We start from the raw sequence: 16,769 nt of genomic DNA, 5'->3' as shown, positions 1-16,769 counted from the left end.
CCGGTGGATGATTTTATGTGGAATTGAATAAGATTATATGGTATTCCGTCAGGTAGACGAGGTTGTTTATGTGAAATTAGTTCAGATAATTGAATAATTAAGAAGTTTTTATTGGGTAAAACATGTTGTTTGTTATTCCGTCAGTTGGACGAGGGTTTAAGAAATTAAGAATCTAGATGCGTAATGGTCTATGATTAAATTTAGAAATTAGGAATCTAGATGCGTAATGGTCTATGATTGAATTAGGAAATTAAGGATAGATGCGTAATGGTCTATGTAGAGTTAATAAATTAAGAAGATAGATGCGTAATGATCTATAGTTGAAAGAATTTAAGGATATTTAGTTATAAGTTTTGGCAAGTGCCTGCGTAGGTGAGAGGTCCTCACAATTAAGTAATTGATAGGTTAATTTTAAGGGTAATATTATTAAGGAATTTTGTTAAAATAAAATTGTTTATATTAAATAAATAATTAAATTGTTAATAATTGTTTCTCAGTATTAATTTTTCAGCCTTTCTCAACTTCTCACGACCCGATCTTTCCTTCTCATGCTCCCCGGTTTCTGGGACACCGAGTATAAAATCCCAGTGGCGCCCTTTTCAAAGAGGAAAGGGGTGACCAATTGGACAGGGCTAACCACCCCGTTACAATATAAATATATAAAATATATGAAAAATTGATGTGGGTACTCAAGTGAAAAGTCTCGACACGTGTAACTCCAGGATGAGCTTATATCATTAAAAATATCGTCAGTAGACAAAATACAACATCATTTGTTAATAATTGACATTTATCAAGATATAAGCTCATTTTGATATTAAGTTCATCAAGAGCTTTCATTTGAATTCCCACACGATTTTTTTCATATATTTTATATATATGGTATTTGTGAAATATATAAATATATAAAATATATGAAAAATTGATGTGGGTACTCAAATGAAAGGTCTCGATACGTGTAACTCCAGGATGAGCTTATATCATTAAAAATATCGTCAGTAGACAAAATACAACATCATTTGTTAATAATTGACATTTATCAAGATATAAGCTCATTTTGATGTTAAGTTCATCAAGAGCTTTCATTTGAATTCCCACACGATTTTTTTCATATATTTTATATATATGGTATTTGTGAAATATATAAATATATAAAATATATGAAAAATTGATGTGGGTACTCAAGTGAAAAGTCTCGACACGTGTAACTCCAGGATGAGCTTATATCATTAAAAATATCGTCAGTAGACAAAATACAACATCATTTGTTAATAATTGACATTTATCAAGATATAAGCTCATTTTGATGTTAAGTTCATCAAGAGCTTTCATTTGAATTCCCACACGATTTTTTTCATATATTTTATATATATGGTATTTGTGAAATATATAAATATATAAAATATATGAAAAATTGATGTGGGTACTCAAATGAAAGGTCTCGATACGTGTAACTCCAGGATGAGCTTATATCGTTAAAAATATCGTCAGTAAACAAAATATAACGTCATTTGTTAATAATTGACATTTATCAAGATATAAGCTCATCTTGATGTTACGCTCATCGAGAGCTATCATTTGAATACCCACACGAATTTTTTATATATTTTACATATTTCACAATTATCAGAAATATCATATATACATAATATATAAAAAAAATCATGTGCGTACTCAAATCAAAGGTCTCGATAAGCGTAACATCAAGATGAGCTTACATCTTAAAAAATGTCAATAATTAATAAATGACGTTGTATTTTGTCCACTGATGATATTTTTAACGGTATCAAACGATTATAAATGCTGCAATTGAATATTTTGTGTTTAACTATCTGAAAATCCCTCAATATTGTCCACACTGAGTGGAAATAAAACGCATACTCAGAACAATAAAAACCAATGTCGGTGTAATAAAGGCACACTGCATGAATGTGTATATCTATAGATCTGCATGAATGCTAAACAAATAGACAGAAAGGTAAAGGAGTGATAAAAAAAAAATAACAAAACTATTAGTAGCATTGGCACGTTTGCCCGGTACTACGTGTCTCGCTTAAATGTCCGGTACCCATTTTGATTGGATAAAAGTTTACCTTTTTCGTTTTCTAACTACTCAACACCTTTATACATTGATTAAAGTGAAGACAAAGCAACAAAGAGGTGCCTGGGGTGATTGTTAAATATGCGAAAAAAACTGAAAAAGAGTAACCACTGAAAAAAAATTAAATTTTAAAAATAAAGTAAATATCAACAGCCGTTTTCGCGGTGACTATTTTGTTCCGCTTTGTTTATGCCAGCCTTAGTTTATTAAACGGCAAAAGTCATTTCTAAATAATGGCACTGCGAATGGGAGAAAAAGAGGCAGAGATGAAGAAAGAAAGAATTGTATATATTTGGTAAAGTGTTTCACACGCCATTTGGTGTATTCGCAGAAAGTGAAAACGAAGATAAATATACAGAGTCATTTTAGCGATGTGTATGCACAACTTAAAGCGCCTGGGGCGTTCAAACACGTGAGAGTCAGTTTTCCCAAGACATATTGAAACAATCTGTATGAATTTTTCGTTAAATTGCACATAAGGGCAAAAAAAGAGTCCATTTTTTAAGGGACATTTTATTTTAAAAAGATAAAATATGTAGCACAAGAATAAGAAATTGATATATGTAAATGGAGCTTAAAGTAGACACACGACACTAAGAGATATTCGACTAACGTACCACTTTGCAGCGACCCCTATTTGCTCTCTTCTCTATTTTTAAACATTTACTGTCGTGAAGAATATTTAAAAGTGCATAGAAACCACTAACTCATGGCATCTGCTTCTCTTTATTCTTTTTTTTTTCACATTAATCGAATGTTAACCCCTTATATCTCTCATATCCGATCTTTCATTTATATGTATACATCTATATCTCTACATACGAGGAACGATAAATATTTAACGCTTATAACTTTCTACTGTACCTTAATGCTCGGTTTTCCAACTATCAAGATCTAACGATAATATATCGAGCTTAATTTTTCACAAATTCGGTATCAGAATTTAAAACTCTTCCTGATATATATATGAAAATATCGTTCAATTAAATTCGCAGGTATTTACTTGAAAGGTTTTTAATTTTGTATAGATCGGAGGAAATTTTTACAAAATCCCAGGTAACAAAACAGGTAACCAGGCTTTGGTTCCAAAGATTAAACTGTGATCGAAAAATAATTCTGACTGACATTTAATAGCAGAGGCTGTTCGTCCATAAAATTGTTCGCTTCGATGTAAACGAGCCGGGGAAACTGTGACTATAAAATCATTAAATTTTTCCTCGGGTCATCAACTTTTGATATTTATAATCGAATATTTACAGTTAGACTATACGTCAAAATATTGTCCAAAAAATAAGATAAATATACCGGGATTCCGGCTATATTTCAAGTGCGACTCGAATACGGATGTCGTAGAAATTTATGATGAAATTTTTCTTTTTTACTGAAGAATACTTTGTGATATTTGAAATTTAATTTTCTCTTAATAAAATGAAATCGAATATACCGATCATTGCAATATTCAAACATTCTTCTCAATATGTAACATCCAATATTATTGTATTTTCAATGTGAAATTCCTGTTTTTAAATTACAAAGAATTTTTATTACTCTAAATGAAAATTTTTTCTCGCCATATATTTGTCACTGATTTAAAAAAAAAAAACAATATCACGCTTTGTAGAATTTGCAAAAAATATTTAATAAAAAATACTTAAAATTTTTAAAAAAAAATTTTTATTCATGTTTAAGTCCATTTTTTAAGGGACATTTTATAGTTTAAACCTTCATTTTATAGTTTAAAAAAAGCATATTCAAGCTTTAAATCCCTATTAACTCGTCCCAAATAACGGATTGAAAGGATATGTTTGACGCAAAAACCTCATATAATATGTACATAAATAAAAGCGTTCCTCTAAAAACAAAGAGTAAGCCCCACTTGGGTATGCTTACCAAAAATAATTCGTAGACCCAGAGGAAATTTGAATAGATTATAATTGAGCCATTATAATCCATTATTAAAACTATAATAAAGTGAGTTGCTCAATGGAGCATAGAATAACGATTTGAAAATGCAATCATTTAGTATATACACATCCTTTAATGGCGTGTATACATTCAGAAAACAGAAGAGAGGAGATTATACTCATTGTCAAAATAATCAATAAGATTTATGGTCATTCCACAGCTGTGCCAGGAAGATGAATAGCTGTTGACGCCTCGTGTATGCACACTTGTGTTGCACCCAGCGCATAACACGCTGAATAGCGTATATACACAACACCGTTACACACAAATTAATAAGTCAATCATACATGTCGCCCCGGTCGCTGCACACGCACCAAACAATTTTAAATTACTGTCCTCTTTTTCTTTCACCGCTTATCATTTTTCTACCTTTTTTTTTTACCCTTTTTTTTTTCATCGCATATTTTGCGCTAGATATTTTAATGTGTGTAAGCTTTTGATTCCATGACGCGGCCTGGCTCTCGCTTCGATGAATGTAGGGTTGAAAAAATGTTAAATAGAGTAATAGAAAAATAAAGACAAAAAATGAAAGAGGGAATATTTTGTACACGTGCATTATTCACTGAAGCCTCGGGTAGCAGATTTTTTTTTATCAATGCCTGATTTTTCGTGTCGACGTTGCGCACGCGAGGTAAATACTATAGAATCTTCTATTATCTCCGAGTCGGAAGCTCATTTTTTTGCCTCCCCTTTTTTGCATGGAAAATGGCGATGATAATAATAATAAAAAAATATCTTTCGTAACTTAGCTGACTGCACATGATTCTCGCTCGTGCTCGGGGCTGAACTATGTATGATCTTCAACCTCTGCCGATGCTCTACATACTATTGTATATGAAAATATTTGTGTGACACCAAATAGTTCTAAAAAAAAATAATGAAAATACTGGTGGGATCTGGGATGTGTCAATAGCGAGATATTCAATGAAATTTTCTCTAAAGGTGAATGCATGGAGATTCTACACTGATAAAAAAATTATCTTGACTCAAGAGCCAAAATCTTGAACCAAGAATACCATTTTAAAGAAAATTGTTTTCTTGAGTCAAGAGAATAAATTCTTGAAACAAGAAAATTTTCTTAGAACAAGAATAATTTCTTGACACAAGAATTTATTATCTTGACTCAAGAAAATCATTTTCTTCAAAATGGTATTATTGGTTCAAGAGTTTGGCTCTTGAGTCAAGTCATTTTTTTTATCAGTGCATGTAAACATTTCGGAACTCTTAAAAAGTGTAAAAATAACAAAGTTAAACACTCTTGTGGAAGAATTTTCTTCATAAATAGCCATATTAAAATTTCTGATTTTTTATTACAAATTTTTTTTATATTTATCAAAAAAAGTAATATAAAAGATTGTGTATAGCTAAAATTATATAAAATTTAAGCATGATTTTTCTCTATTAAATTTTCCTTCAATTAAATTTACAAACATTTATGATCAATTTACATATCAAGCCAAATATGATCATATTAAGGTAGTACTACCGGTTTTAGAATTGTCGGTTAGAATTTGATGAAACTTGGCATATAGGTACATAATAATATCTTAATTAACCACTTAAATTTTTGGAAGCCTACCGAGAACTGAAAAAAAGATATTAATATTTACTTATTTTTGCCTTTACCATTGATCCTTATGGAAAATCACAGACTTTATTTTATTTCACAAAACTGGACGTTCAGATTCTTATAAAAATTAAGACAACGAGAGAAAATAACATCTAGAACATATTTAATAACCATCAGTATGGTTTCCGAGATTATGAGAATATTTGTTAATAAAAAACATTCAAAATTTATCTCTGTCTCTTTTTCTCCAACGCGATTTAGTATAGGGAAATCTACTAGGTTAATCAAATAAAATTAGGTTTTAAGATTAGACTCTTGTGGTAACGGTAGTACTACCTTAAAAAAATGATAAATGTGCATATCGGTCGATATAAAAAAATTTTTTGACAAGCTGTAAAAAGTTAAAAGCTCGCGGTTTTACAAAATGACTATTTTCAATTTAAGATCTTACTAACAATCCTAGGTTTGGATTTTGCGGTGAGAGAAGTTTATCACCACTTAGATCCGGTTAGGATCCCAATCTAATCCAAGTTTACAGTTTCTTTGTTAAAATTTTGAAAACACTTGTTTGTTTCCTGGATGATATATATTCCAGATTGATTTATTTTTTATCAAAAATGTGAGGAACTTTATTTGATAAGAACAACAGAAACAAGTTAGATATCAAAAATTTAGACCTTTTCCGGGCATTTAGTAATATTTACGAGATAACTTTAAAAATAAATTTAAAAATGCAAATTTGTATTCAAATCTTTGGAAACATTTCTATTATATAGCTTACATATTTATCGTCGCATAAGTTTCCGAGATTTAACGCATAGCACGCGGATTTGAAAAATAGATAACAGAAAGAGTGTGAGTCCGCGAAAGATGCAATGCGCGGTTGTGGAAATCGCGTAAAAGCTACTATTCTGGTTAAGTTTTCTTGGTTGTGTTTCTCGATCCTCTGTTTCCAGTAATAACACATTCATACTTACATATAATGCATACATACACAGATAACACATATTCATGGGTTGTATTCGTTAGAGCGCGCGCTGGTTCTCGTTCTCGATCGACGTGACGTCACGCGTTGCCAGGTTTGAAAGATCCGGCGCCCGAACTAGTCTCTCACCGACTGCCGCACGGTTCGGTCCATAGTCCATCTTACAAACTTATCTCACAACATAAACAATCGTCGCTCCTGATAACTCACGTTTTTATCGCTACAAATCATCCCTTATTTTCTTTTTTTTTGCAAGGATTAATTTTCCCGCTCTGATTTTGCAGTGGAAAAAAAAAATAAAATAAATAATGATCGCAGTGAAAAAATATAAATTTATTGGATAATTATTATTTAAAACGACTGTGTTGTGAATGGTGTGCAAGTGAATTTTTTTTTGTTTGGAAAAAAAAATTAAGTAAAATAAATTAAACTAACTAGTGACACTCGAGAGTGATTGGTGGGTTTATTTATTTCGTTTTATTGGTGCCAGTGATTTGAATTTATTTTTATTTTATATTTCTAATCAAAGTATTGAGGTAATTCCAAATATTTTGTTCATACAGAAAAATTTTTTTTATGGATAAAGTTATTCATGTACAGCGCCAAAATTCGGGGGTTTAGATTGATGGGATACGGCTCGATGTCGTGTACATGCATCAATAGCAAAAGTTGTTTGAATAGAGGGATCAAATATTAGAAATAGAATCTGATAAAAAAGTTTGAATAGATTTTTTTTTGACAAATAAAATATTGTCAAGGGTCATTGGTAATTATTTTTTTAAAAATTGATAACTTTTTATGTTATAAATTGTTTTAAATCAGATGAATTTAATTTTAGACGATGGTATTATATTAATTATTAATGAATAATGAATATTGCACTCAATTATAACGGGGCTTATATAATATACAATTCGATCAATTGAAATTGGCTGGTAATAATTATTTCAAAATATACTAAATTTAATTGATTAAATTTATTTTATTCATTAATTTTGAAATTACTTTATAATTGAAATTGCGGGACATAATTTACAGCAATATTGTTCCATTAAAATTTTTTTATTTATTGTTTTGAAACTTTGAACACGCTGAGATTGAATGATATTAAATTTCATTGTATAGAATTCATAACAGTCTTTTGTATCAAATTTTTATCATTTTACATCAAGGGCTGGCTATATTCGCACAATAATTGGTTCTCATTGTTCGATAGTTTGAATGTACAGTAAAATTTGACAATTTATATCAAATATTAAATTTTCTTTATGTAATAGTATATTTCTTACCTAGGGCAGGAAAATAAGAAATGTCTCAGATCACATGTAATTGTTGACCGAGGCGAAGCCGAGGTCGACAAACATGTGATCTGAGGCTTTCTTATTTCCTGCCCGTGGTGAGAATACTATTTTTCTCCTCGACGGAGGCGGAAAGCGGCATTTTCATTTAGCGCAGCGGGCAGAAAATTGACGCTATCCGCCCGGAGGGGAGAAAAAATAATTTAATCAGTTTTACATTTATGTTGACGGTAAAATATTAAATTCTTTCACTAAATTATGTATTTAAATTTTGTTACAATAATGATTTGATTAAAAATGATCCAATAATTTAATTTTATTAAAATTGAATCCCATACATTTATTAGATTCAAACAAATATTAAATTTCATGTCTGCCAGAAGAATTTAATTAATTGTAAATTTTTGTTTAATAAAATAAAATTTTGATCAGATTGTTTTTTTGAACTGTTCTATTACAATTCAATAAAAAATTAGCCAAAAAAATGAATGAGAAAGATCAAAACAATTTTGACCCATCAAAAGAATTTTTTTTTAAGCAAGACAATTTTATTTCCAGAAATAATTTGAATTTGCCCAAGATAATTATTCTTTTCAAAAATATTTTTTGATTGAAGAAAATTTTTTCTGCATGTATTTAAAAAAAATAATTATCTACGTCCAAAATAATTTTCGTCAATTAAATTCAAAAATCCAAATTTATCAATAATAAAATGTCCTAAATTTCAAAAACATAATTTATATTCACGCATAAAATTTATACAACTTTAAAACTGATTAGCCACCACAAAATTATAAATTAATCCGGTCACTACTCACTACCGATAAAACGACTGTCATCAACAACGCAAAACCCAAAATTTTTTTCTCAACCATCCCGTGAATTCGGACAGCAAACATCAGCTTTAAACAACCTGAAAACGACTACCAACTGAACTAATCTTCCGTAATAATTTATATAACAACAAGACGCGTTAATAAACACCGATCAAATTATTTACCCAAGATTTACAACCTACTTCGACCAATCAAAACAACAGAAACATAAACAGCCGAATAAATTCGATATAACCCGCGATATTACCGAATTATGAATTTGCAAATATCCACCGAGTCGTAAGCAGCCCTTGTTGATTTTCCACTAGCGTAAATACTGACATTGTCAGCGATAATAATTATCTCCAATTTATAAAGCTTTATAATCACAATTATAATTATAACCAGGGAATAGATTGAAAAGCACACATCAATAATAACCAACACCGCAGTGTGTACAAAAGCTATTGTTAGCGGTACTGATATTGTTGTTGTTACTCCCGGCGTAATAGGATAGATTAATTATTATTACAACGATAATTATAACTCGATGATAATTAATAAATTATCGAGCGAGTATCTAACAAAGTGTAACTTTTTCAGCATTCAGTTTGAAGTTTGAAGAAGAGCAGAGCGATGAATGGGACCCGTGGGTCCGGGTGATATTTTAAATTGGTGGAGCGGGCGACTCAGAGCGAATACCTTCAGTCAGGATCCAACCATGCCCGGAATACTTATCCTGTTCTCAATTTTTGGCCTCCAGCTGGCAGCTGCCTCCGCAGACAATTTGGGTAATTATTCCGCCTACATTACTTCTCATTATTATTTAATTACATTTATGTTAACGTAAACGTTGATGTAACATTACACGGCTCTTTTGTGAACCTCGGTCTGCATCTACGTCTAAATTATCCCGCTCATGCACAAATCTTGTGTCTAATACATTACATCTAGCTCGTAGGTTTAATTCATCACAATTAAGACGACGGAGGCTGAAATTCCTACCGGTGAAAAGTACAAGTTAACGAATAGAACAACTAAATTTTCCTACCAATTACGGGGAATTAATTTCCCACCTGCAGAATCCGTTAATTAAGAAAAGAGAGTTAGCAATTCGGTATGAATAAATGTAAATAATTATTAGTTATGAATTGTGATGGACTGTTTCTTGAATATTCATGTCTACTGGAGATTTCTTACGAAACTTGGATGTAAGTGTTATGTAAAGAATTTTTCTTTACATATTTATTAATTATAAAAAATTCGAGTATGATTTTATTGCATTTTTAACGATTGTAAAATCTAATTCGAGTGTGATCATTAAGTGTCTCGTTCGACTCCTGTAAGAGGCCCAGGGAATTTCCCGTAATTAGTTTGGGCCCAGGTACATTTAAGAGATTAAATAGATAAATAGGAGTTTTGTTATACGTAAGCAAACTCACTTATACTTAAAATAAAAAAATAAATACTTAAGTAATGACAAAGAATATTAGATAAAAAGATTTATTGTAAACCAAAAGATTTTAGAGTAACTTAAGTACAGAATTTTGAGTGTTGAGACAAATGTCTAAATGAATTTTAATATTGCAAGTTTTAAATAATTTTTAGATAATCAAAATTAAATATTAAATGAGAAATGAACTTTACGAATATGAAACAGATAAAAAAAATAGAACTTGAAAGTTAAACAATTTAAAATAAACAAATATTAAATAATGAAATTCTAAAATAATGCAACAAATTTATAAAATGATAAAACAGAAGTATTTCTACAAATAAATAATTAAATTCAATAAACGTAAGAGATGCTAGAATCAAGTACATATCTATTTATTCGATTTAAATAAATAAATTATTGTTAAACAGTACAAATGTACTTTATCTTTGCCTTTGTCTTTTTCTATACGTAAATGCGCTTACATATACACAAACACATAGATGTTTAATAGAACACAAGAGTAAGTAAGAAAACTATATTGCACTCTGACCCAAGTAGAGGGGACTCATGCGATATTTTTGAACAACTTAAGAGAGAGGGTAAGGGCCCAAGACAATAGACAAATAATTGGACATTTGGTTCCCCCAATGAGTGGAAATTAGTAACGCCCTAAAATTCGACACCTTACAATTTTCACAAGAAAATCTCTCTCGTTGTCCTGACGTCCTAGTGTTAACATCACCTAAAGTTTTAATAAGTCTGAATAGACCACGTGTTAAATTTACCGAATAACGAATAAAAGATTGTAAAATTAAAAGTATAATTATGAAGTGAATCAAATCTAAAGAGTAAGTCAAATCAACAAAGTTCATCATTTTTATCAGGTACATTTTAAATAACTAATATTTGTGAATTTAATATCATCGTAAAATCGTTATATGAAAGAAAAAGTTAACTTTGAATCACTGTGTAATAATTGTAATTTAACTAATGATATTAATTTTTGATTTAAACAATATATGTATTAAAATTATTCAACGTCCAATTTATTCAACAAACCTATCATTCTCAATAAATAGAAACTCGGAAGTTCCCGGTCTATTAGCCTAACACGCTAGGACCGAATACTTAAACACAATAAATAATTTAAATGTAAAATCAATTAATTTCCCTAAATTAATTTTTCTTACATAACATAAGTTTCTGGATCTCGAAAGATATTCTACAGTATTTTTGACTTAAAGTTCCGTAGAATAACATTCTACATGATTTAACATGCCAAATTATCTTTTATTTATTTAATTCTTGGATATTTTGCTGTACAAACAACCGTGAAATTTATGAAAAACGAACGATAATAACTTATGTTCCAGTTGCATTTCATATTAAATAGAAAAGCGAATAATATTTTTACAGAGTTTTATTTGATATTTATTTATTTATAAGCGAAGAAATACGCTACTTATTTATATTGGTAACTCTTTTTTAGAAACGACATAAGTTTGTAAGAAAATAGAATTAATATTATAGAATTTTTTTTATGAATCAAATTTTTTTTTTAGTTAATTCATTGGAAATTATAATGAATTTTTTTAAGTGTAAAAAAATTTTCTTTTCACGTGATAGCTACAAAAAATTAACAAAAAACTTCTCTTATTTTCAAACCCAATAAATAGAAAAAATTCTCTTTCTGTTTCTCTGAAAAATTTGGAAAAATATTCCTCAATGGATTAACTTTGAAGATATTTTCTAAAAAAATACGAGCGTTGTCGAAAAACCAACACAATTGTACCACAATGCACTGAAATAACTTTACGAAAATACGATAACTGAACGTCAGGGAAATTTTATTGTCCCGATAGGAATAGTTTCTCTATTTGTAAACTAAAACATGATGCCTCATAAAGAGTGACTTACGCACGGGAATAACAAAATTCATATGGGATAAAATAAAAAAAAAAAAACCGCCGTGGTTATCATTCACCCTTCAACCGTCAACCCTTTCAAAGCCCGTCGGCCCATAATTTTCCCAGAGGAGGTTGCAGCTTTAAAACAAATATCACTCATAATTCGAAGCGACATTTTTCACCGGATTTTACTTCAACTCAGAGCCACTCTCAACTATTATATATCTTCGCAGACGGCTACGCGCTACCACTTTACTTATTTCACCTAATTTTTTTTCCTCTATACTTTAAACCCGGCCCAACCTTCGACTCCTGCCTTTCGTGGCACTTCCCACTCTGTTTTTACAGTCCTTTCGTTGATTCAAGCTCACGGAAAAGCAGATACTACATTATATACACTATGTACAATACTATATACTACAAACTATAAAGTATGTGCCGTTTCTTTTTCATCCGTGTTAGTATATAGATATAAAAATAAATATAAATACATAGGTCGATACACAGAGATTCTCTGAATCACCGAATAGAAAAGATTATGTACAGATGTATGTTGTTAGTCGTACTGATATCTAAAGTTATATGTTATATGTCATTGACACAAAGTTGGTACGCCTCGATCCCGACATAACCCAACTCGATATCAGAATCTCCCAATCATCATTTGCCACGTTCTATTCCTAAATTCACCCATCCGTATCCAGAGTATCGATCTATTTTATCGGAAATGTCTCATCAAAGATCTTTCAAAGCGATATAACTGTACTATTCAACAAATACAACCGTTGAGAAAGCTGCTGGAGTACAAATACAAATTTAAAACAAAAAAAAACTCAACTTGTTTTTATACTTTTATACTTCTATTATTTGTCCTTATTTTCCCGAGGTTTAATTATTAGAGTAAATGGAATTGAGTTTATGTACAGAGTACAAAATATATAAAATATAATAATTTACACAGTAAGAAATATTCCGTAATTGCGTCAAAAAAATTGTGGGTGTAAATTTTTTGTGGATAATACATTAAACGTTTACTTATAAATTACACAAAAATATATAGTCGTCATTTATAATTAAAATATAATAATAATAATACAATTTACACAGTAAAAAATATTCCGTAATTGCGTCAAAAAATTGTGGGTATAAATTTTTTGTGGATAATACATTAAGTGTTTACTTATAAATTACACAAAAATATATAGTCCCCATTTATAGTTAAAATATAATGATAATAATAATAATAATAATGCAATTTATAATCCAAAATTTCTTTGTTACTTCTTTTGCTGAAAATGACGCCCGATCTATCAAAGAATTTTCCGGGACAAAGGCACAAATTTACTCTACTATTTTTCCAGGGAAGTTAATTAAATTAACGTAGTGAGAAAATGTCATTTTCCAGTTAGCCTTTTTGTAACTTTCTCCTTTTTGCGCCTTAACAACCCCGTTTTAAAACGAGGCGTCAAATGGTGTAAAGCCGTTGTGTTTGACAAAGGGATGAGTTTATCCTGGCAGACAGAGTGAGAAGGTGGGGACTCCATGCTATGGGCACACCTACCCGTTAATCCGACTAGGCATCTTTGCAGCTCGTCAGAATGATCAACTGCACTATTATATTATATGGTATCGTGCACTCACAAACTCGTTAACACCTTTAAGAGCGGTTGATAGTTAATTTTCAAACAGTTTTGTTCATGTATAAGATATAATTTCGAAAAAAACGCTTCGCTCTTCGATAGATAATTAAATTTTTTTGAAGCGCTTTTTTTTTTAATTTTCATTTATTTATGTATAAAATGGTTTTTAAGATTCCATTTGTTGTACAAGTATGACAGAGATACTTCCGTTTGACTAATAGAGGGCGAGAGAGAAAAAAGTGTAAACTCTCTTTAAGTACTTTATAGTGTTGTGTGGTTGGTATATATACAAACTAGGTGAGGCTGAAGATTGAAAACTCGCTGTAAATAATAATAATAATAATAATAATAATAATAATAATAATAATAATAATTTCTTAGTTAATAACAATTATTAATAATTTATTATTATTTATTTATCTTTAATGACAAATTTAGATATAAATTGAGAATTGAGGATAATTTGTTTATGTCTGGAAGGAAATACAGGCTAACAATATTACAAAAAATTAGAGAAAAAAATTGTTGTATTAGACTGGACAGCCAATAAACTGAGAAATATAAAGTATTATAAAAACTAGTTTTTAGAAAAAATAAATTTTAAAAATAATAATAATCTGATTTGAAAATTAGCCATTTTTGGCTTGATATGACTTTATATGTCAATATCAGTTCTAATATGGTCATATAAGGACATATTTAATTTTTCAACCAAAAAAATGTTGAAAATCTCTAACAGAGGGCGTATAATCACTAAATTGTCTCTGTTCAAGAGAATTAATTGCAGAGTATTTAGTTATAAAATAAAAATTAGGTACATATTTCTATAAAAAGTCAAAAATTGTAATAAATTCTTTTCTTATTTTATTATTATAATTATTATCATCATATATGAGATAAATAGTAAATATAGGACGTCCAACAACAGTCTTAAGTTATGAAGCTCTTTGGTACTTGGATATCGGGTTTGTGATCTATTTACTGATAAACAGTGGACTTCAAAGGCGGGTAGATACTTATTAGAAGTCCTTAGCAAACTATAAATTTGCTTATTAGTTATGCCATATATTATATTATATCATATATTATTATATAAATATTGATCGTTGAACCGGCGAGTGAGAGAGGTTAAGCGCGAATATTAGAGTTTTATTATGTAATATCATAATATTATTACTATATATAGTACGAGGCTAGATATAAGAGGGTTGAGATGAAACTTAGCTGATGCACAAACTGAATCAACGGCCGACAAAGTTATCGGATAAAGTTACACCCCGGTTCTTTTGCGCCGTGGAAAGATTATCTGATGTATAATCCACTTTTATCGTTTGCTTCTTTGCTCTTATTTTTTTCCTTCCTTTTTTTTCTATTCTGCTCAAGCTCCAGTCGGTACATATCTATTATATCTATAAAAAGAGCTTTTTTAGTAATGGAAAGGGAAAAGAGCAGGTAATGGGCCAGATAACAAAGTCCACAGTCGAATCTATGGATCCGAATTAATTGTCGCTGGAAAAAATGGTCAGGCAGATAATCGTCGGTGGTTGGTGCGCGATTAAGAAAAAATTGGGAGTTTATTTTGGCTTAGAAGGGACAGGCAGTTTTTTAAAGAACGAAAAATTAAAGAAGTTGGAAAAAATTATTAATTTTATTTTTACTAGCAACCTTGCAGTCACTATGTGACTGCCGTGACTTGTGAAATATAAATAAATAAAATTTTGCTTTATTAAATAATGACTTTTGTTAAATTGCACTGTATTTTTTTAACTATTGGCGTTTTTAAAGATATAAGCTCATCCCGATGTTGAACTCATCGAGAGCTTTCATTTGAGTACCCACATGCATTTTTCTATATTTTTCATATATACATATATATAATATATATAAATATATGAAAAATTGATGTGGGTACTCAAATGAAAGGTCTCAATGAGTGTAACATCGGAATGAGCTTATATCTTTAAAAATAACATTAGTTAACAAGATAGCAATGTCAGTTCTTAATTATTGACGCTTTTAAAGATATAAGCTCATCCCGATGTTATACTCATCAAGAGCTTTCATTTGAGTACCCACATGCATTTTGATATATTTTTCATATATACATATATGTAATATATATAAATATATGAAAAATTGATGTGGGTACTCAAATGAAAGGTCTTGATGAATGTAACATCGGAATGAGCTTATATCTTTAAAAATATCATGGGTTGACAAGATAGCAATGTCAGTTCTTAATTATTGATATTTTTAAAGATATAAGCTCATCCCGATGTTACACTCATCAAGAGCTTTCATTTGAGTACCGACATGCATTTTCATATATTTTTCATGTATACACATATATAATATATATAAGTATATGAAAAAAGGATGTGGATACTTAAATGAAAGGTCTTGATGAGTGTAACATTGGGATGAGCTTATATCTTCAAAAATGTCAATAGTTCACAAGATACAAGGTCATTTTTTAATTAGGTATCTAGAGATAGAGCATTCTCGAATGCAGCCTAAATACTTATCATCATAAATTGACTATTGGTGAAAATGATATGAAACCATGAAAAGGCACAACTCCAGGTCAAGAATTTTCCAACGATACCAAATTTAACCATAAAAACCCATTTTATCATATAAATAAACTGGCCACAAAATTTTGCTTATTTTCTTAATAAGATACATTATAAAACTTTATTTTTTTAAAATAGAAAAATTTTCAAAGCAATTGAATTTTGAACAAGAAAGCTTCAATTTTGTTAAACCAAGTCAAAAAAATATGAATTTTAATAAATTTTTACGAACAGAAAAAAATTTGGATTAAAAAAAAAGTATACTTGATTTGCATTTCTCGGTCTGTAGATTCCGACGAGACCAAAAAAATTTAAAGCTTCTGTTTCAATGAATAAAATCTCAAGTGAGTTAAGAATTCTCAAGATGGCCATATTTGGTTTAGAATTTCCAGTTATGTAAACTTCCGAGATGAGACCCTCCACTAAAATCCAATCATGGAGAATCTTATATCGGCATTCGTCGAAAAAACATTTATA

The 16,769-nt window shown here is 29.8% G+C and overlaps 1 protein-coding gene across 5 annotated transcripts in view; it reads left to right on the top strand.

Moving 5' to 3' along the window:
* The first annotated feature begins 6,755 nt into the window (after positions 1–6,755).
* Positions 6,756–16,769, top strand: part of LOC123269266 (protein eva-1) — a 72,338-nt gene continuing 62,324 nt past the window's right edge. For 3 of the 5 annotated variants that reach the window (XM_044734861.1, XM_044734864.1, XM_044734865.1), the window contains exons 1-2: positions 6,756–7,157; positions 9,338–9,525. In XM_044734861.1, the coding sequence (XP_044590796.1) occupies positions 9,375–9,525 (151 nt within the window). In that variant the 5' untranslated portion in view covers positions 6,756–7,157; positions 9,338–9,374. Of the gene's footprint in view, positions 7,158–7,183; positions 7,388–9,337; positions 9,526–16,769 lie in introns of those variants that run through there. The other 2 variants (XM_044734862.1, XM_044734863.1) reach the window with 2 other exon arrangements.

This window comes from Cotesia glomerata, linkage group LG7, assembly GCF_020080835.1.
Source record: "Cotesia glomerata isolate CgM1 linkage group LG7, MPM_Cglom_v2.3, whole genome shotgun sequence".
Classification (NCBI taxonomy): Eukaryota; Metazoa; Arthropoda; class Insecta; order Hymenoptera; family Braconidae; genus Cotesia; species Cotesia glomerata.
Note: the sequence above shows the minus strand (reverse complement) of the source record. Positions and strands in the feature narration are given on the sequence as shown.